The sequence below is a fragment of the Haliotis asinina genome, chromosome 6, assembly GCF_037392515.1.
Source record: "Haliotis asinina isolate JCU_RB_2024 chromosome 6, JCU_Hal_asi_v2, whole genome shotgun sequence".
In the NCBI taxonomy this organism is placed as follows: Eukaryota; Metazoa; Mollusca; class Gastropoda; order Lepetellida; family Haliotidae; genus Haliotis; species Haliotis asinina.
In genome coordinates this window covers 12,981,906-13,005,802 of record NC_090285.1, presented here as the reverse complement: position 1 = coordinate 13,005,802, position 23,897 = coordinate 12,981,906, and the positions used below count along the sequence as shown (strand labels likewise).

The 23,897-nt window shown below is 41.0% G+C and overlaps 1 protein-coding gene across 2 annotated transcripts; it reads left to right on the top strand.

Moving 5' to 3' along the window:
• The first annotated feature begins 8,116 nt into the window (after positions 1-8,116).
• Positions 8,117-23,403, top strand: LOC137287200 (probable cytochrome P450 12a5, mitochondrial). Of its 2 annotated transcripts, XM_067819383.1 has the most exons (10): positions 8,117-8,222; positions 9,467-9,666; positions 11,824-12,046; positions 12,312-12,493; positions 12,966-13,164; positions 14,449-14,623; positions 15,852-16,018; positions 16,957-17,038; positions 20,721-20,933; positions 22,451-23,403. In XM_067819383.1, exons 2-10 carry the CDS (start codon positions 9,471-9,473, stop codon positions 22,577-22,579), a joined length of 1,566 nt encoding a protein of 521 aa, XP_067675484.1. In that variant the 5' UTR covers positions 8,117-8,222; positions 9,467-9,470; the 3' UTR covers positions 22,580-23,403. The 2 variants fall into 2 exon arrangements, with proteins under 2 accessions (XP_067675484.1, XP_067675486.1); XM_067819385.1 differs by lacking the exons at positions 8,117-8,222; positions 9,467-9,666 and adding an exon at positions 10,649-10,790.
• The last annotated feature ends 494 nt before the right edge of the window (positions 23,404-23,897 follow it).

The following is a 23,897-nucleotide window of genomic DNA, read 5'->3' as shown; positions in this document are numbered from 1 at the left end:
TCTGGCCCTTGGCATTCTAGCATCTGACAGTGACGTTGACCGATGGACGGGACCGTTGACACGGGAGTAATTCATTCCATCAAATTACCTTCTTTAGAGATGAGGAGCGCACACAAACAAACTGCACAGAGAAAACTATACATGGTCAGAGATTAATAAGTCTTAATAACAGGAAGTCATTGTTAAGGGCCGCGTCGTTACTTTAAGGGTGGCTTTGGGGCATTGCTATCAAAAGTACACTAGAATATTATAACAGACCGCGAAATACAACCATTGCAGTAATTGGTGTCGAGAATCGGTTCTCTCTGGTAGGCTGGCTCGCCGACTCGGTGGACACATGTCATCGGTTCCCAGCTGCGCAGATCGATGCTCATTTTGTTGATCACTGGATTGTCTGGTCCAGACGCGGCTATTTGCAGACATCCGCCATATATCTGGAACATTGCTGATTTCGGCGCAAAACCAAACTCGTTCACTCATCATCATCATCAACAACATCATGATCATAATCACAATCACTGTCACTGTCACCACCGTCGTCATATTCTCTTCTTCACGACGATGGTGGTGATGACAGCAAACATACGGGTATTTATTTCTATGCTGCACATGACACAATGTCATTATTCCCCAGCTGGACAAAGTCACTCAAAATCATTTTCAATTCAAGCTGCTTACGAGGGACTAATATACTCTTTAAAAAAGTATAGGAACCTGAACTTTGAAGTCTGGTAGAAAGACAACCAACTGAGGAACGTTACAATGACATTTATCTTGTGTATGCGGCATCATTTCACGTTATCACCACACGCAAACACAATGGATGGGAAGCACGTCCACAACGTGGGAGCCTCCTACACGTGCATGGGGTGTCATTATGAATCTTGACGTTTTTGAGGCAGGTCTATAAATCACTGAAGGCCATTTTTTCCAATACTTTTCTTGCATTTGTGCATGGTCAGGGTTTTCAGGTTCAAATCACACACTACTGACTGAAAATTGTAAACCAGAAATTTTCATGTCATACTCCAATCACCTTACAAAGGGTATAACTGAACGAGTAGCTTTGCTTTGAATGAAATCCATGGGGTGATATATTCTCAAAACATTTATTATTATTGTATCAATGATCCAATCCCATATATCTCCCAATTTCGACAATCGTACATTGAAAGTACAGTTCCCCCACCTTTTCAGAAGAGTATACGCAAACATGTCATATTCGTCTAATCTGCTCGAACCCATTACGAACAAAGTCACACGCCTCAGGTGGCACCACATGTGCTACAGGTGTTTCATTGTGGGCGGGACTGTTGCCCAGAAACTCTCAAACAAACACCGTCAGCCACGCAAAGACTCTTAACGATCAGTGATGCTTAATCCAGCTGATCTGTGAATGATACATTGTATAAGCCAACAACTCCACAGATAGCTTAACTTCTAAAATGTTATATACTTTTAGTCATTTTGGGACGATCAGACAGAAAACTAGGTACAATGTGCACATATGCATAAGAATTTACAGAGAGGGTTTGAGGGTGATAGGATATTAATATTAATGGTGAATTATTATCATCGCCCTACATAAGGGAGCTTGTGTATTACTGTTAATGAAGTCACATAGGAGTGAGGGAGACTACTGGTTAAAGCTTACGATTGTCACGCTTAATGCCCCGTGTTTACGCAAAGGGTTATTTACGCAACGAGTTCACACATGGTGACTACCACTGATAGCACGTGCTAAGTATCGTAACGCGACGGCCTGTAAATATGGACCAGGCCCCTGTTATCGGTCGGTCCTTGGATCAAGTGCTCAACATCATGGACATTGATCTACGCATATCAGTTGCCTGTTACGACAGGCATAGGTTGCTGAAGATCACTTCTAACCCGGATCTTCACGGGTCCGAACTTGAGACCCAGATGAGGGCTGGTCAGGTACGGCAGTGGTTCGAGTGGTTGCTCCTTAACCCGAAGACCTTGGTTCCATTTCCCAGACGGGTACAATGTGCAAAGTCAGTTTTTGTTCCATGTTCCAAGTGATGAACCTGTTAAAGGGTGAGTGAATGGGTTTTGGGTTTACGCCTCTTTTAGCAATATTCCAGCAATATCACAGAAATGGGTTTCACACTGTGCTTATGTGGGGAATCGAACCCGGATCCTCGGCGTGACAAGCCAACGCGTAAACCACCAGGCTACCCCATCGGCCTTCCATACTTGGAAACCTTAAATATGGAATCGCGGAATCAAAATTGTACCATAATTGAGTGTATGTATACAAACTGTGGTGTATATATACAGAACTGCAGATTACATGTTTCTTTCGCCTGATACGATCGGCAATTACCGTCACTATGATCGGGAATTTTCGCGATGTAGTACGAAATACTATATTATATTAATTATATTATTCCTCTATATTATCATACATTGATAGTTTGGGAATGTCTGTTTATGATATAATTGCATTTGCATGGCTTTTAAAACCATATAAATAAAAAACAGATTGGTGCCGACACTCATTGTATTGATAAACGAACCAAAATGGCGGACCCCACTGTGCACACTTTTTCTCTAGTTCAAAACTCTAGAGTGAACTCCTCAAATTGGAAACATATTCAGGTGATCTCTTGACCACATCTAAGTCCTGACTATGGCCTGTGGCATTGTTTCAAAAGAAAGGAGACAATAATGCAATAATGTCAAATAATGTCACTAACTTACACCATCTGTTCCAAGTTCCAGCAAAGTATATATATAAATTGTTACCATATTGAGGCAAAGGGTATATATACATACATACATACATACATACATGCACGCACGCACACACACACACACACACACACACACACACACACACACACACACACACACACACATACATACATATACATACATACATTACACACACATACACACAGACACACACAGATATATATATATTACTTGGTTCATTACTTGGAACAATAAACGTTGCATATTTCGGACTTTCTTAGATAGGATTCAAAGTGAATGAAATCAACATTGCAAACTCATAATTATAACCAACAAAATATGTATAGTGTAATATTGTGAGGAAATTTCCTTGTTCAAACCGAAATCACTATCGGTTAATTCGTCGATCCAATTAGGTATTGAGGTATAGGACTGACAGTGTCCCTATTAGTGACCTTGTGCTTGATTTGTGAAATAATCAAAATCTTGTTACATATGACGCATGGAGACTTAAATGCTATAACCGCTGATAGCTTGACGGTCAATGGTGTTTACACAGTCAATGTCGAATAATTAGTCGGGATGGGCGATGACGCCGCTTAACCAGACCAGGGTTTATGTAAACAACTTCATTGTAAGGGTTAGTAATCTTCATATGCATTTTATTGAACAGATTCACCCGATACGATCGACAATTTCCGTGACCAGGGTCGATACTTTTCGTGATGTAGAAAAAAATTACTATCATTTTTATTTCCTTTACATCATAATACATTGATAGTTTTGAGAATGGTTTTGGTCATATAAGTGCATTTGCATGGCGTTCATGGTAACGACACTCGTTGTGTTGATAAACAAACCCAAGTGACAGGCGCCGATGCAGACGTTTTTTCTCCATTAAAACTTTAGAGCGAAGTCTTCAATTTCAAAACATTTTCAACAGATCGTTGCACAATCACATTTGAGTTATGTCAGTGGTCAGTGGATTCTTTCCAAAAGAAAGGAAACAATATATTCATAACCATATATATAAACCATTAGTTACACACAATGCGTTACTATACACACTGCAGTATTTACATCACAATAGATCGAAATTCTGTCAACACCCAACCCTAGTAATTGGTTTACCACTAATCATGCAAGTAATAAAGCCATAAAATGCACCTCAAATGAATAAGTGAGTGAGTTTAGTTTTACGCCGCACTCAGCAGTGTTTCAACTATATGGCGGCTGTCTGTAAATAATCGAGTCTGGACCAAATAATCCAGTGATCAACAACATGAGCATCGATCTGTGCAATCGGGAACCGAAGACATGTGTCAGCCAAGTCAGCGAGCCTGACCACCCGATTACGCTAGTCTCCTCTTAAGACAAGCAAGAACGGGTTGCTGAAGGCCTAATCCTCCCCGGACCTTCACGGGTCTCAAATCAATGACAGCAAATAAACAAGTTTAAGGTTAAACCACTAATTTACGTTTGGAAATAAAGAAAACGTCTTTTTCAAATGCTCTTTGCCTGAAAATACGGTCCGTTGCTGAGAATTTCAACTGGCCTTCTTGCATGGGCAACATATGGAGATTGTTGAGGCTGTGTCGTTGAGCCTGTGTCGTTGAGCCTTTGGCGATGAGTGCACTGTTGCAGCCTGTACTTTTAACTTTGACGCTAAAGTGGTTCACATGAGAATACTCCTCGTTTCAATGGGGAAACAAAATTTGTGTACTGGAATATACTATCGCTTTGGATGAAACTTTGCCAAGCAACTAACTGACTGACTCTGAGAATATATACTTTAGAACTATCACTTAGTTTTACGTACATCTAGTAAATATGCGCATACAAAATAGCTCATCGTAGGGGTAGTCAGGTTTGAATCTTCACGGGTGTTCTATACCCATATAACTCTTCTTGATGGCCTCTGCCATAGAAAGTACCAGCAGAAAAGACCATAAATGCAGGTGAGTGAATATCGGTTTTCGCCACTTTAAGCAATATTCCAACAACATCACGGAGGCGGGGACACCAGAAGTGGACTTCGCACGTCTTGCACCTGTGGGCAAGCGAACACGGGCCTTCTGTGTGACGAGGGAAAGTTTTGACCAATATGCTAGCCCACCGCCCCTAAATGCAGGTGAACTTTTTTGACACATATAGGGAGATTTAAAGGTGATACAATGTATTGGTGTATTTTATTATGTTTATTCATGTTACTTGAATTCTCATATTTGCGAATTACATTGAATGATGCCCTTCACCACATAAATAATGTAATACAAATTGGAAGTGATGATTATTAATAATCTGGACCGTTGTTGTAATGATACTCTCCAAGTATGTATACACGTGAAAAAATGTTACGCCTTCTCGGCAGTTTGTCCACGATCTGTACGGACGTGTGAAGATCCAGATTAGAATTGATCTTCAGCAACCCAGGCTGGTCGTAAGAGACAACTGATTGATCAGGTGATCGGACTCGCTTGACCCATGTCATCGTGTTGAGTAGATCTATGCCCATGCTGCCGGTCACTGGATTGTCACGTCTAGATTCGGCTATTTACAGATGGCCTCCAAACGCTGGAATGTTGCTGCGTGCGGCGTAAAATAAGAAACCAAGCAACACCACGATCTGCTCGATGCACTATAACCTGCCCCTAAGGAGGCAGGACGATATATTTCCTGCAAGGTTGAATTTTTCAGATAAGCACAGACACCAGCCTCGGCATTTTAGAAGGTGGTGTTTGTAAGATTAGGGTTTTTTTGGTCTCTTTTCTGTTTTTTTTCCGCTTTTATGTCCACAATTCTATAGACAGTGGAAAAGTAGTTGAACAGATGTACACACGAGTAAACGAATAGAAAGCTGCATGAATAATTAAGTACATGCATTCTAAGTCAATGTCAATTTCATTCATTCAGTCAGTCAGTCAGTCATTCATACGTTTAGGCAACAGGGTAAGTGAGTTTTCCTCTTGACCATTACGCTTTATGTTTTGTTTATTACTATGTATTTGAAAAGAAATTATTCAAGTTTGGTCGTTCGGTTGTTAAGCGTGACAGTTGTTTACTTTTATACCGTGTACTTTTGCAACAATCGTGATGTGGCTTGCTAGGTGCTGCTTTACACTGAATTAAAAAGATATCGACTGTGTAATTAAATTAAATTTTACTTTGTGTGTCGCATTAGTGTAAACGTATTGTTCTAGCGGGGACAGGAAGGTTCAATTATTGAAATCCCGTGACAAACATATTTTCCGACGAGAGATACGTATTGGAGGCAGGATAGAGATATTATATGTTGCTCGGGGACCATGGGTTGAGGTACCTTCGATGTTTGTTTATGTTTATGTTCCCCTCGCCATTCTTATATAGGAGAAGTTAAGGGTGTTACGGCTTCTCTAGTACGTTAACTGGTATTTGTCTGTGTGTAATTGGCTACTCTTTATATTGTAAACTGTTCGTTTAATGCATATGGGCCAACGACCTATTAAACGGAAATACAATTAACTGAATTTAATTGAGGTAGATGGACTCGAAACGCAGGACAGAGGTGGACTCTGAAAGAGGTGGACTTTGCCAGTGTTTCTTGAACAAGAAGTTTCGAAAGCCAAAACAGCTGCTGTTTGTGTAACACATCTTACTTGTATGCTTCTTGATTAATTTACCAATTCACAAGAGGTAGAAATTTTAAGTTACTAAGCTAACTATATTTTTATATAATATGTGAAAAGACACACACACATGCCTCTCACTCTCACATGGATAAGACCGATGTTCCCGTATTACCATCTGTCTTAATTGATTTGACATATATCTGCCTTGATGCTAATCTAGTCTCGTTGTTTTACCTCTGTGTGCTGCACGTAACCTCATGGTGATTCCACGACCTGTGTTGACTTCTTAATTACCCAGATGTAACCTGAGAAGCTGTCTTGGAGGTCACACCTTTGTAATCAGCTGGCCACTTACCTGCCTTTACACGTAATCGGGCTCGTTATAAGAAAAGCCAGGCCAGGCGTATTGTTACATATATGCCGGAAGAACAGGTGAACAGAAAGCACGTGTTGGTTTGACAATTCCATGCGTTTACTCTCTGCGGATCAGTTCAATCGGAGTTTGGTAACAAGGTTTTCGGTATCGGGTGAAAAGAGAAACTTTTTTTAAATGGGTAATAAACTAAAACACGCAACATTTTCCTAGGAGGCTTTAGAGCTATGAATCCCGGCTGACGATGTCGAGGCTGTTTTAAATGATCTTTTAGTTTGATCTTACAGTTCTTATTTACCTTGAACGTTGTTGTCTGTTATTGTCACATACAGGCAGATGAAAAGAACTAACCCCTGGTTGGAACTAGTATCAGGTATTGAAAAGCGTGACAAAAAGGCTACAAATAATCTTTTATAACTGGACTGGTAGAGTATCCTAGTGGTTGAAGCGTTTGTTCGTCACGCTGATGACCGTACCCTAGTGGTTGAAGCGTTTGTTCGTCACGCTGATGACCGTACCCTAGTGGTTGAAGCGTTTGTTCGTCACGCTGATGAACGTACCCTAGTGGTTGAAGCGTTCGTTCGTCACGCCAATGACCGAACCCTAGTGGTTGAAGCGTTTGTTCGTCACGCTAATGATCGTACCCTCGTGCTTGAAGCGTTTGTTCGTCACGCTAATGACCGTACCCTCGTGCTTGAAGCGTTTGTTCGTCACCCTGATCACCCGGGTCCGATTTCTCCCATGAAAGAAGCCCATGTTCTTGTGTTCTCGCGTGATATTGTTGGAATATTGTATCGGTGAAAGGTATTCTTCTCAAGAAAAAAATATTCAAAATTTCCTATAAAAGACTCAAAAGATGAAATTACATTCGGATCTTTTTTATCTTAATCTATTTCTGAAAATGGCAAGACGTTTCATAAAAAAGTAATACTCAAGACAAATATTCAAATTGTATAAGTGTCTTTATACCAATAAAATGCCTATTGCATTGCCGAACTGGTCCCCAAAGCGAATTTCATAATTTTAAGCAGGACTGTAATTTAGCTGGATTGGTGCGGCTTCACACAACATTCATTCAGTAGATGCTTCTGGTAAAGCAGATCAGCTAATTTGTAGCCCCTGCCTGTGAGATTCTGCTTCATATAAAATCTTTTTATAAGCACAAAGTCGGTGTCCAATCAATCGTATTTTCGATTAAATGTAGATTAGTCAAAGATTGTCAGCAATACCTTGTAATGAGAAAAACATTCCTTTTCAACAACATATGTCTTTATTATCTCAAAAAAACCCAAAAAGATTATAAATGATTAGCACACGCGGGTAAACAGTTGTCGGTTTGTCCCCGAATCAAATATCTGACCTTTGAACTTTCTTCTCAGTTTCGCTCTGACGTTACCGGCAATCAGCAAGTCACGTGGCTCATGAATATTCATCTAGGTATCTATATAACGGAGGTTGATGTTACGATTATGTTTGTAATGTTTCGGTTGTGACATTCGAGGACTTGGTACTAATACACAAAGGTAAGGCAGACTTATATGTTTGACAATGATTACATGCGTTTGCAATATTTTCATTTCTATACCATCTGTTCGAAAGCCTGTTTCATTTACTTATGTTGAACCATTACATTGCAGGATATGTTAAACAATGTGAAAGAAAATCAAATTGTTGAATTATAGACGTTTACTTCACTGCATATGTCAATTTCACTAAATTCTGTGTATTTTTTCAACTCTACCCAAATGTAATCTCTTTCAGTGGATGTTTGAGACCGTTTTCGTCTTCGCTTCCTTGCATATTTTATCAGTACATTCTCAATACAACTTTACTGGGAAAGAGTCACGTTGACCCTTCTCTGTCTGTACGGTATATTTAGATATTTAAATTTTTTTATCATTAATTATAGATACCCTTGAATAACATTAATAGGTTTAGTGAAAGAGGGGTGTATTTATAGCGGTGAGCATATTGATTCCAGAAAAAGCCGGCTTTGCAAATTCGAGTTTGACTACGTGTCTTCTAATATGTATACCAGTTCTATATTTATGTACACATTTTTAAACTGATATGTGCTTTTATTAACAGAGAGGATATTGTTATTTGATGAGGCCCAATCTTTCAACAATGCTCCCTGAAGCCATTCTGTCGTTGTGTATAATGAGGTTATTAAATCCATTTGCTTTTTGTCTACCTTACATATCGGTTTTGTATGCAACTACATTCAATATATATGGCGGTAGCCTGTAAATATTAGAGTCTGGGTCAGATATTCCAGTGATCAACATCATGAGCATATATATACACATCTGGGATACGATGACGATGTCAACAACGCCATCGAGCCTTTAATGCAAGAAATCATGTTTTGAAGTGGTCTCATGAACTGGTATTATAAACAGCGATTAGCATAACTGATATACGGACAGACAGTACACGATGCTGTACATGAGATAAGTCAACTGAACAATACCTTGTGCAAACACGTGCCTCCTTTTGTATCGTGAAAACCGTCATATGAACCTGTGTTGGATGTTCCCTTCCTGTCGAAAACAATCTGTTCAACAAGCGTCATACTTGGTATTGTAAAAATACCATACAAAGTAGCTACGTTTAGAAAGTAGTAACATTAACGAAACAAATACCTTCAACCATTTGACGGTCAGGGATTTGCTGGTTAATGACTAACCTTGAAAGTCAAAGACGTCGACCTGAACTAAACAACCCCGATGTAAAACAATGTCTGTATTACTGATATCGATTTCAGAAACATGCAACAGTGTCCGCGGTTTTTGCGAGCAGGGGCGAGGGCCAAGGGACAGATGGAATTGATGGCTGGCAAGTCTAGCGCTTCAGTGCCCAGTCTCATTGATGCCGCCCACATCCAGCCCTTCGAAGACATGCCAACGCCGAGCGGCCCCCGAAGCTGGCCGGTTATCGGGGCACTATTCAACTTTAAACCATTCAGTAAGTTTATGTCTAGTCTGTCTTAAGCTTTCGCTCGATGGACACCGGACCATTCACTCGTTTCATAAACATGGTATTACATGTGGCACCGTATAGAATTCTGTGTTTATATGTACATCAGTGAGAGACATGTTACTTGATGGCAATGACGTCATGGATACAAATATACATCCACACAAGCATGCATACGTATACGCTGGCAAAATCAGCCAGGTTCCAATGAAATTGTAATTATCCGATTGTTAACATGTGCTTGAATGGGCTTCGGGGTAGCCTAGTGGTTAAAGCGTTCGCTCGTCACGCCGAAGACCCGGGTTCGATTCCCCACATGGGTACAATGTGTGAAACCGATTTCAGATGTCCCGCCGTGGTATTGGTGGAATATTGCTACAAGCGGTGTAAACCCATACCGACTCACTAGCATATACTTAAGATCTGGCGTGACGATGGCGTGAAATTCAAGGCTTTAAAAATGGACGTTTTCCTGAAATGAAAATACCATTACGTTCTGTTGGTTCATGGTATGAGAAGAAAATACCAAGATAGTATACATATTCATTATTCTTTTAAGTCGATGAAAAATAACGTGTAATAAAATCTGGTTACCCGCTTTGAGTGATGAGGAATGCAACCACGGCTTTCCACCAGCTAACGGGGAGTGGTTAAAGCGTTCGGTCGTCACGAAAAAGATCCGGGTTCAATTCCCCACATGTGTAAAATATGTGAAGCTCATTTCTGGTGTTCCCCGCCATGATAAGGCTGTAATATTGTTTAAAACGGCGTAAAACATTACTAACTCGCTCACTGTTGTGTCAGCGTAACATAAGGGTAGTTTTGTATCAGCGCAAACGGATGTATTCAGTTTCAGAAAAAACGCGGGTCGGCGTTATTCAGTTTCATGATTCCGTGATAAGAACAGCACTCACTCACCCGACAGCATGACATTGCCGCTGCATTCGGCCTTGACCGTGGTGTTATCGGCTTGCCATGGCCCTTGTGGTATGCGTTGCTTGAGTTTGAATACTTTAGACAATAACAAAGATAAATACTTCAGAAATTTGGCTGGAACCTTGTCAAAGGTAAAGATGGATGTGAAACACGTGCCGCTGAAGTTTGTATACTTCGTAAGTAGTTTTTAAAGTATGTTAACCAGTCATTAGTGCCAGGAGAGAATATGTTTGTTGATGGAACCGAATTTGAGTCATGTTTGAGCAAGTGCAAAATGGCAGATGGGCCTGTCGAGGTCACTGGGGTGCCCCTGAGGTTATAACGAAAGCAGATGGGTCATTGCGGAAGTTCCACATAACTGATACATTCCCTATTCTAAACAACATTCAAGGGCGACTGTGGTTATGGGTTTTTTCGTTCAAGGACGATCCCAATAAACAGTATGCTGTTTCCTTTGCCAAAACCACCGCAGGAATAAATGCCAAAGTATTTAATGGCATTCAGATGGAGGTAGGCACAGTTATTTTATCAAACTCTCTGACCTAAAGTGTGTCTGCGTTTTGTGTCGTAGACATATTTCCACTTATCATGGTGACCTGAAAATAATCTGGAGGGGTAAGATAACACAGTGGTCGATAGTATGAGCACCATACCTCCACCACACCTTGCCGTCTTGAGGCAACACTACCCGTCAAACTGGTATGTCCAAAATCAAATAATTACATATTTAAATCAAAGAACACAACCGTCGAAAACAGGAGGAGATAGAAGACAGCTCTTACAAGCTCCTGGTCTGTAAAACCCACGAGAATAGAGAGAAAGCGAACCGTTATTCAGAGCCCTTTGTTTTCCACTAAATGGCGGAACAGTCTGAGATAGCGTCTTGATACCACCATTAACCGGGTTATACAATATTATAACAACAACCCATGGTGCATAAATCTAAGAGGGGCAAGTCATGTATATCATTCACCTACAAACCGCTAAAATTTCGGGATTCAAAAACGTCACTCGGTATTGTGTATTGAAGTCATCACCGGTACACTGCTACGATAGTGTGCTCCTCATATGAACAACGAAAGTGGCAGCATTATGTAACCTTTGTTAAAATAACCTTCATGAAGAGAACTTGGGCACTATAATTATCATTATCTACATTATCATCATTATCATTATACGACAGTTTATATATTTCTTGTTTTGTTTCAGCTGACTACACCGGTGTGACGATACACCGTCTTCTTGGACAGCTCCACGATGAACTCGGGGAAACATTCCGTATCCGTCTTGGCAAGTGGTATGTGTGTACCGCCGATCCCGAAGCTATGGAGACCATTATCAGACACGAGGAGAAGTATCCAATTAGACCATCCTTAGACCTATATGAAACATACGTCAAAAGAGAAAACAGGCCTGTCAACCTTGGAGTCTTGTAAGTTGGTGTTCTCTTGTTCGTATTTGCTTGTATGTTGTTTAAACGCCACAATATTCAAATATTGGAGTCTCGGAAACTAATGTAGTGATTGATGACTCGAAATAAAAAAGAAATATGTTCCGACTTATGTCATTCTCTTGCAAGGTACTACATGACCAAATAGGGAAATACGGCATTTGTGAGCAGAAATTCCATGTTTTCAAGAAGTTTTGGAGGTGGGTAAGCTCATCCTATCTGAAACTGTTTATTCTCCTGTCTACAGAAATGGCAAAGAATGGTGGCAGCTCCGGAAACGGGTTCAGAAGAAGTTACTGCCTCCACGGTCAGCCCTGCATTATCTCCCAGTACAGAACAAGGTCGCGGACGAGTTCATCTCTCTTCTCAAGTCCAAGCCTTTGTCGGCACACGAGCTGAGAGAAACCTATTTCAGGTTTGCCGTAGAGGGTGAGTTCTTAACCTAGACATATGAATACACGTGAAGAACAGATAACTGCCATTTGCTTACAAATTTGCCTCTGACACCTCTCCGAGCCGGGTTCCTCCGAAACACGTTTTATTTCATCAAGGTGATTTGTTTTCTACACCACAGCATAAAGACACAGTTTGTTTTCTTTTAAAAAAGACATTCAATCTGAAACATTAAACATTATTATTGACAATTTGTAAATGTGTATTTCAAATAGGATATTTCATTCAGCCACTATTTTCTCAGCATGTTTGGTAATGATATCTGGGCGGTGGGGTGGCCTAGTGATTAATGCGTTTGCTCGCCACACCGAAAGCCCGGGTTCGATTCCCATAAGGATAAAGGAAACCCATTTCTGGTGTCCCCTGTGTGATATTGCGGGAGTATTGCTAGAAACGGCGTACGGCTACACTAACTCACTAATTATAGTTTCCTGTTGTATATTTTCAGCTATATCGGTCGTCGTCTTTAACAAAAGGATGGGCTTCCTGTCTCAAGACACCATTCCTCAAGACTGTGAGGAGTATCTCACTGCTGTTAAAGAATTCTTTGCTGTGTTTAACACTTTCATCGGCAAGGCGCCATTGTACAGATTTTTCCGAACGCCGATGTACATGAGGATGAAGAGGGCTGCCGATAAAGCATACGAGTGAGTTAATGTCTTTTTGCGCCGCAATCCAAAATTCATGATATATCAGATGCTTAAAAGAGCCAGGCAATCTGTTCTTACAAGCATGAACACCGCACATCCAATCAACATATCCTGACCAGTGAAACAAAACGCACAATTTAAAGAAGACAGTGAAATATAAAATAGACGCAGCATTTGTCAGTTCTAAATCACTTTCACTCTAAATACTGGAACTTCGAGCTATAATGTATATTTCGGGTTCAGAGGTAAACATCGAACTGTACCCAAGCGCCTAATGACCTGAAGTATCACGTGTCACATCACCGTAGAGTCCCCTGTCTACTTATGACTCCTGCTTAGTACCCGTGAGAGGAGAAATACCAATTAAATAACTCCCGGGTTGGAAATAAGCAGAGCTTGGACCGAGCGATCGATTGCTACCTTTCAGACAACGAGAATGAATTTCAGGTTCGTGCAGGATGAGGACAATCCATTCATAGTATAGTGGTGTGTCTCTGTCCTGAAGTGTCAGTGTAACTTGGAAATTTAACGAAGCTTTGAACTTACTTTGCACATGAATTCAACCCTCGAACCGACAATGCCCTTCCACGCGAATTCAAAGACGCTTATTTGTAATCGGAACAAGCTCAATGAATAATGAAACCATCTTTGCCGTTCGTTGCCATGGAACATTTACAAACATTTTTTAGTCGTTGTTCTACAAAAGGCATTGCATCTATCTGTAAATCTAGGATGTATGCTGGGTATAGTTTTACGCCGTCTTTATCAGTATCCATGCGTGAAACGCATCTCACGATGTGGACACATCAGCAATGGGTTTCAAATGGTACTAATATGAGGAATTAAACCCAGCCAGTATCTGGTTTAATGGTATGTTAAAAGTCAAATTAATAAACTTTTTATCCATTCCGCAAGCTATTTATTTCTTGAAAACAGTCAGACCCTCCTGACGTTTGGTGTTCAACGCTGCCCTCAGCAATATTTTAAGCTATTTTGATAATAATCGCGTCAGCAGCCGTCGGTTCCAAATGCATTCACGTGCTTCAAATACTCAATAACACCCGGAAATTGGCCAACACATGATGTTTATCTCCTAAGTGTGACCACCGAACTATCCATTTGGGATACAACTATATGAGTCAACCAAAGTAGCGAGCCTAGCAACCAGTTCCGTTAGTCGTCGCATGCTGTTATGGGTTACTGAAGATCGAATTTGGCACGGGTCTTCACCTAGCCGTGTAAATATATCCAATGACTTCAAACCAATGATGCTATTTTCAGGTTTTCCAGCAAGGCTGCAACAGAAGCCATCCAGCGGGGTTTGGAGTTGGAGAAGTCTGGAAAGTGGGATCCCGGAGAAGCCAACTTTATTCTGTCTCTGTTCGCTTCGGGGTCTCAGAGTGTTGACGAGATCAGCGCAGTCATGCAAGATCTCATGGTGGGAGGTACAGACTCGGTAAGGAGATTACTCATTACTCATTCACCCACTCACTCACGCACTCACTCCAACACTCTCACACCCTTTCAATGCCACCACTCACTCAATCCCAACGCTATCATTCACTCACTCACTCACATACTTCCAACGCTCTCGCTCACTCAGACCCGCGTAGGTCTGGCGTAGAATAGGCCTTCAGCAACCCACGCTTGACATAAAAGGCGATCATGCTTGTCGTAAGAGGCGACTAACGGGGTCGGGTGGTTAGGCTCGCTGACTTGGTTGACAGATGTCATCGGTTCCCAAGTGCGCAAATCGATGCTCATCCTGTTGATTACTGGATTGTCTGGTCCAGACTCGATTACTTAGCGATTTATAGCTGGAATATTGCTGTGCTGCGTTTAACTAAACTCCCTCGCTGCTGTCACTCCTTTGTTTTAAGCAATATTTCCGCAATATCAAGACGGAGGACATAAGACATGGGTTTTACATATTGCACTGGATTGTCTGCTCCAGTCTCGATTATTAACAGACCGCCGCTATATAGCTGGAATATTGCTGAGAGAGGCGTAAAACCCAACTTACTTTCTCACTCTCGCTCATTCACTCACTTCCTACGCTGTTACTCTTGTATCAAGCCATACATAGTGAAAGTAAAATAATTGTCAGAACGGGTATGCTACTGACAAATCATGGATCGTGATCGGGTTAGGTCTGAATTGAACTCACGAGTATAGGCCACAGTAAAAGGATCTTGCCGATAATTGCTAGAATAATTCAGGTGAAGTATGATTCTGAGACGCGGCGTGCACCACGCCCTCTCATCTTTTTTGTATCTGTAGGGCGGTGGGTTTGGGTCGTCCGTACGACTTGCCCAATATACACATGTCGCTGCAGTTATGTCAACAGCACCCGTGATACACTATCGCTGTGTACAGTATCTTTCCAGTTGCCCTCTAAGGTCAGAGGGGCTGTGGACTAGGCTAGCGACGTAAAACCATACTCACTTACTTCATGCATACACTTATAACACCTGCAACATTCATTTTGTGTCTAAAGGATTGGCCCGTCCCATGCATGTGAACAGCATTTCAGTAACAGTCGTTGTAAAACTACCAGAAATCATTCTCTCTGAACTTCCTATTTAACCGTCTTTAACGCCGGATGGAATATTATTCAACGCACCTTTTACACTTGATTGTTATCTTGAATCATCTTTTGAATTTTGATGATTCGCGTTTTCCAGACTGCCAAAAATCTCGAGTTCTTCCTGTATGCACTAGCAAGCAGTCCTGAGGTTCAGGACAAGCTGCACGCGGAGGTCATGAGAGAGGTTGGGCCCACGGCGCCGCTGACGGAGGAGGCGCTATCAAATATGCCGTATCTGAAGGCGTGTCTGAAGGAGGGCTTCAGGTACGACACACAGTTTTGACCAGCATTTTGTCTTTTGCGCCCAACAGAGCCTGTTTCGGTGGAAATCGAGACTGAATATTCTTTCGCTTTGACGTTTTGACATACTGATTAAATATTCTCAATGTTCTTGTGTTTTCTGGGCAGAGAACTGTTCGCTCGAGTTAGTGTCGATACTGATTACGAGAGAGAATTTTGCTGTCACTTTGTCCAAAAGGAAAATCGAGTTGAAGGCGTCCCAACAAAGTGTATCTTCAGATGAATAATGAGTGAGTTAAACAAGTCACAGTGGCAATATTTCAGCCATATCGTAACTTAAAAAAGTTGTAAATTCATCATAAGTACATGTAAATCATATAAAACTATCAAAGAAGGACAGTAAAACAACTAGATTATCACAAATTCCTATTTAAAACTAGGAATGAGATCTAAGAAAGTAATTATAGAATGAAATTATAGTTGACAATGCAAGGTAAAAACAGGCTATAAATCGCCAACAACAGAAGGCAGATCACCATATTAAAGACCATGGGGTATATTTGCTTCCTGCATGGACCCTAGCTGGATTTACACCATCCCTTCAGCCGTTAACAATTTCATACAATTAAACAAATGATAAACTTCATTTGGCCTAGTGATTTCCAAGTGCAATTTTTAACAAAGTGTACAAAATACGTTAGAATGGGATATTTATACCATGACACTGATCATTCTGTATGTATTACAGTAACGTCTGTATGTGTTAAAGTAACTATTTGCACATAACAATATTGCAGTGACCGTCTGTAAATGATGGAATCTGGACCAGACAATCTTGTGACCAGACTCATTAGCATGTGTTATCCAAATCAGCGAGCCTGACCAACCAATCCCGTTAGTCGCCACTTAAGACAAACATGGCTTGCTGGAGACCGACTCTGACTGATTGTCTTGTATTCCAGGATGCGTTATCCGGTACCAACAGGGACTGCCCGTATATTACAAAATGGACTGAATCTCAACGGGTACTACATACCCAAAGATGTAAGTTAATTTATTTACAGTCTGCCGAGCACATGCATTCCATTATTTAATGTTGGTACGGCGCCCTTGTTTAATGGTTGTCATGCGCAATGATGATATGCATGATTCGAAATCATATGCCGACGTCATTTCCGGTACACGAAATGAAAGCCGGGAACCGTGTGACTTAAAATAGCCATGTGCAGTCTACATAATGAAGATGCTTATTCAACAAAATAAGGACACATAAATTAAACCATCGGCGCCAGACTAAAAGGTAAACTAGAACAGGTAGTTTTAGTGATGATGTCGCTACATATGCTTGTGCCCTGATGGCTCTCTAGTCTAAGCGGTTACTGTGTAGAGTTTCCTCCCTTGCGCACTCTAGAAACCTGAGATTTGAGGTTCGAATCCACTACAGACCCATTATGTTCCGAGATCTGTCAGCACCTCATTCTCTTCCCACAGAGGTTACTTGTTATATCATCCTATGAACATCTGTTCTAATATGGCCATAATTCGCGGTTCTCACAAAATCCCCTAGTGGTAAAGAATGGCAGCACATTTATTTCCCTTTTTTGTCCAATCAGAACACGTGTTACATCGACCTAGATTCAAATTGACAAATGCAAGCAATGTGGAGAAACAAATATGACATGACTGAGTTCTGTCTAGAAGAAACATTTGAGTATCGCGCTCGGGAAGCGGTTCTAGTTTTTACGATGCATCCGGAAATTATCGAGATCTTGCGAACGATCACTTTTGAAACAAGGTCGCTGATTGCACTACTAAATCTGATTGCCTCCAATCACGAGCCTTCAACACTCGCACCGTGAAAGGGTCGTATTAGAACGGAGGTTACGTAGGAAGATATGACAAGTAACCACTGTGGAAAGAGAATGTCAGCACCTTAGTTCGTGTTGTTTAACGAGAGAACGTCACTTCGGGAGATTATCCCACATTACGCAGACACGCCTTGGTGTGACTGGATCACTGTTCACAGGTGCGATTACCGAAATCACTGTTATCTGTTGGGCCCCCGCATTAGCAGCATGAGGATTTTAAAAATGTTTTTACAGGATAATCTAAACGAAAGCAAACGGCCGCACAAAATGTGGGTCACGGGTCAATGCAGTCGATATCTTTATGTAGGTCAGGTCATCCACGCGTCGTACTGTCCTCGGCGATCCCTTCAGGTGTCAAGTCGCACAAGCAAAATCAGGTGTGCAGAAACATTCTGTATACATAAACCTTATGTATCCGCTCATGATCGCAATATCGTCGAGGGCAGTTTTTGTTCTAATCTGTCATTCGTGTTGATCTTTAGGCGTGTTGGAGATCAACGATTAACATATTTTGATCTGAAATGGTTGAGAGATCATATGAGAGTACGTGTAAAAAGAGGGTGGTAAGGTAGCCAAATGGTTAGAGTGCTCGCTCACCATGCCTAAATCCCGAACCAGTTCCCCGAGTGCAATATGTAAAAACCCATGTCTTATGTCCTCCGTCGTGATACTGCGGAAATATTGCTTAAAACAAAGGAGTGACAGTAGTCAGTGAGTTTAGTTAAACGCAGCACAGCAATATTCCAGCTACAAATCGCTAAGTAATCGAGTCTGGACCAGACAATCCAGTAATCAACAGGATGAGCATCGATCTGTGCAACTGGGAAACGATGACATGTGTCAGCCAAGTCAGCGAGCCTGACCACCCGATCCCGTTAGTCGACATTTACGGGAAGCATACTCGTCTTTTATTGCAAGCATGGTTTGATGAAGGCCTATTCTACGCCAGACTTTCACTAGTCGACCGTAAACTGTTGTAAACGTTATATTTGCATATGGACGTGCTACTTTCAGTGAGGGACTTAGGTTTTACGCCACACTCTGCAACCGAATATAGGGATAGGTCGAAGGTCTATACTTGATCGTGTCTGGTCCAGACAATCCAGTGATCAACAGCATGAGCAATCTACGCAAATGGGATACGATGACGTGTCAACAATGCCAGCTCGCCTCTGAAGACAAGCATTAGTTACTGAAGACCAATTTTACAGTGACCTTCGGATGGCTGACAAGCGTCAGTCTCTATAAGTGTCAATAGAATCATTTTGTAAAAGTGTAAGGTTCTCAAAATCCGATTTTCAAAATCTCTCTGCATCTCGCTCCAAAAATAGTACGAAACCATTATTGTTTGATTATATATCCATACCAGTTTTAAATAGTAACATAACGCTCGTGGACAGCATGAGACACTCAACGGCACGAAATATAACCCTGAAGGACATCAAGTTCTTTTCTTATATGCTTGTTTCGTAACTGAACTGTTAGTATTATCTCGCGTGCTTGAAATTCCTGACACATGTGACTTGTCACACACCACAACGCATTCCTGGTGTAATCGCGATGTTCCCAATACAAAGGTGAAGGTCACATCTGAAGTACTGTAAACTGTATTTCTGAAACAGGGCGCCTTCATCAGCCATGATTAGTGAATCTACATTTTACTCAGAATAAAGGACACCTCCCTCTTTTAACCTTTTACATTGATCCGCAAATGCCGACTTTTTCTGGTGCTACTGATCCTGGGAAAGTAACGGGCAAATCATCTGAAAGTCCATTAGCAAAGTATAAGTGATTAAATCCAATGATAAAGCTGATTTATCGTGTGTAGTGCACGCATGGAGTCGGGAGATGGAGAGAGAGAGAGAGAGAGAGAGAGAGAGAGAGAGAGAGGGAGGCTCATATGTAATATTTATGAGAGAAATTCCACATTTAGCCTTCATCAAATATTATACAGCAAGGATATGAAAGCTCTAATATTCACCCTTTTATCTAGAAGCAAGTATTCCCCTTTTTGCCTAGAAGACAAAAATATCCCTATTTTGCTCAAAACAAAAGGGAGCCTTCTGTTTGCACGTTTCGGTGCGGCAGTCGTACACACACTGAGAGTCACCTTACTGCCAACACAGTGAACAGTGAACGTACCACAGTGAGTGAGGATGGTATTACGCCGCTTTTTCAATAATGAAGGCAAGGGACACCAGGAATGTGCTTCACACATCGTACCCATGTGGGGTATCGAACCCGGGCCTCTGGTGTGATGAGGACACTAGCCTATCACACAACCCCTCTAACCATTGAGGACAACAGGAAAGATACTATACACAGCGGTAGTGTATCACGGGTGCATTTGGCATAACTGCTCCTGTCGTCCAAGTCGTACGGAGGACTCAATAAGTATGGGTTCCCACAGCCCTCCGGTCCACGGATCAGGATACAAAAGCAATGCTTATTATTTGTGTTACATCATTGTTTATCCCGAACGAGAGATAAAAATTTTACCTTTTTCTAACGTAATCAGATCCGCCCGAATCGGCGACACTGAAGGAGAACACTGTGAAAAAGATCTATTGAATAACACGATGCTTCCTAATTTCAGGCATCTACACATTTATAACGCAATTAATAACGCAAGGACGCGAATCCGTTATTCAATGAGTTGATTCCTGTCCCCGAACCAGGATCCAGTGGTTTTGTGCTCGCATCTCAGATTTGCAGTAATTATGATTCATGCTTCGTTATAACATATACACATCAAGCACCAGAATCCGGCTTCCCAAGCTAGGTCAAGATGCTGTAACTGAAATGTGCGTTGTTTCACACACTTGCACGTTGCGTCAATGTCGAATTTCAATCCACAGACAATCATCATCATGAACAACCCACGTCTTCTCAAGAACCCAGAATATGTGAAGGATCCCGAGAAGTATATACCCGAAAGATGGCTGAGGAATCACACCGGTCAACTGACGAACAACATACCTGGCGTGGGCCTTCTACCTTTCAGTTTCGGGCCCCGAAAATGTGTAGGACAAAGATTTGCTGAACAGGAATTAAATCTTGCTGCAGTTAAGGTACGTCATATATTTGAAGCACCTGACATATTGACAATTTCTCAAAGGTACTGAAGCTCACCTATTCAATAACAAGAAGTTTCCACCAATTAATCAAATAATAGAAAATGTAACCTGTACTGTCATGCCTTACAACAAAGACCTTTCCAAGGACAGCTTTCATCGAGGCCATTGTAAACATGTACGAGATGATAAATGTGATTGTGGCATGGCGAATATCAATATTGGAAACCCTGCAACTGTATAATTGTCACGATGATAACAACGATAAGCCCAAGAATAGAAATGATGACGTTCAGGAAGAACTCACGATCCTCCGTATGTGGGATGCTACCCATCCTCAGACACAACAAAGTAACTAAAGCCATCACTCTGCAGACATTAGATAACATATGTTCTGTGCGACCGGAAACTAATCTACACATAATTCATTATGTCTATTTAGGAAATAAGTACTTTGAAAACATAAAAGAGAATTGGTTTACTCATTTTTCACAAATGGTGGTCTAGTTTATTAGCCAGCGAAACAGAAGATATCTGACTTTCAGTTTCGTTACAACAACCAAATCTAAATATTTAATTTTGTATTGATATATTGTTGGTCATGGTGAGATGAATTAGAAGTGCAACAGACAAACGTGTGCTTTATGTCCTTTATTTCATTATATAACGCAGGTCTAAAACCGTAACAGCTGCAAGGTTATTCAAACTATTTTGAAAAAATAATTCCAGGTACATTTCAAGAATTATATTCACGTTTATAGTTGTAAATAAGTTACCATGAGAGATAATTCAAGTTTGTTGATGACTCATTTTCAGCAGCCGTGAGTCGTGGTCATATTTTAGACATCGTGATCTCATTTCATTTTGTTTGTGAATAGGTAATTTTGCTTCTCTGTACATATTACCATGCACGTTTTAAGGCAAAGTACATAAATGTATGGGAAAATCCAATGGGAACAAATGACATAAACAAGTACATTGTATGTGGTTGTACCATGACACAGATTTTGGGGAACATCTCGAAGAGGTTAATGGTATTTTAAAGTACAACACAACTGCATTTAACACCCAAAATAGCACATACGTTGTACACCAGTAAGAACATCACTCGACATTGTAGCAAGTGTTAAACTGAAAACCTGCATAAGCAATAAACTGTAAACTGCTGTAAACTATAATCCCAGCAAAAACATGATTTTAATTCTACTGACCTGATTAAGTCATTTCTAATTTCACATTTTTTAAAAATTATTTATAGTGACTGTCACTGTCAGCAACTGACACTGTTGTGGCAAGATACAATGACACACAGCCTGCCTCGCTTAGCCTTTGCAAAGATAGGTTCATCAAACATTCAAAACCAAGACTTGTTCATTACGATGTCGATTCGAGGTTTTCTCTGCATAATGCTTGCACCATTCTCTAAGCTTAAAGGTGGTGGTATAACTTAAATACTGTACAAGCCTAAATTGTTCACAAAGTATAAGACTGCAATTTTCCATGTTCCATTCCAGGTGCTTCAGAACTTCAAGATCTCACTGCCAGAAGGTTTCGAAGAGCCAGACATCATTTATGAAGTTTTCGGGACATTTTCGAAACCAATCCCTTTCATCTTCACCCCCCGAGAAGATGTCGACAGTTAAACTGTCCATCTAGTGCTCTTGATACGATTTTTGGCAAACGCCAAGATGCTCATATGTTGACCTGACTTCTTACAAACACTATAGAAGAGGTTGGTATGTGTCCATGACAAAAAACAACACCTGTTATGCAAATACAAGACTGATGTGTTCGTTGTCAACAGCTAATCGTTGTGACTACCAAATCCCGTGTTAACGTCAACAGCCCTTCATTGCCTAATTCATCGCTCTACTGTGAAGCAACTAATAGTGCAAGAGAAACGTTGTCAGTAGGAACAGTGGTATCATTCTGCCTTCATCCACTGGATGACTAACACAAGAATCAACAAGGCACGATGTTTTTATCCACTGACCAATTCCATCTTTAACTTGACCATTAAGGCAGCGTCCAAGCATTAACAATGACATCAATTCACTGTCTAACTCAACCATTATGGAACCATCCAAGTATCACCGAGGTATTCTCCCACTGTCTGAGTCAGCCATGATGGAAGCGTCCAAGCTACTAAAACGGAAGTATTTCACCATTCACCAAATGGTCATAAACGTCTAAAAACATCTTGACATTCACCCTCTGGTCGAGCCAGTCATGATAGTAATATCCAAGCATGGATGTTCGACACAGGTTTAACCCTCCAGCATACTGACAAAACAATATGGACTCTCCAAGGTGGAAAATATTTGTTGAATATTGTCATTCTGCCGCAACAGACAAGAAACCACTATGTCGGTGTTGCCCGGTTTCTTTTTTTGTTTTTGGGGGTTTTTTTTCGTTTTTCTTTTTTTTTTTTGTTTTTCATGCATATAATACGTATACATATAATGACGAATGTGTTATGTTATTTCGTAGACGCTTAATCATTACTGAATTATACACATGGAATTAGAGATATCTTGAATGGTATCGATTTCAAGGTATTATTTAAATACTTCCGGCCACATATACTACCGACAGAAAATAAGGGAACCAAGAAATTGAATGTAGATTACTTTGACTGTAACAGGGTCCGTTATCGTGGCGCATCTCCCAAACGCAACATCCAATGACAATGGAATTTCGCATAATGCATGTCCAGCACGTGCTACACGTGCATACAGAAGTTAACTCCTGTAAATGTACTGAAGAAGGCGAAATCACTAATGCAATAGAGATTGACACTTACTGACAGAAATGCCTCCGAGGCAGTATGTCGGTGAAGCATTAAAATGGAGAATTGTGGGGATGATAGAGGGGGGACATCATTATGTGGAGTTGCCCGGCAGGGTAAATCATGGGTAAATCAAAAAGTGTAATTTCACGCCTGTGGAATAAGTACCGTCA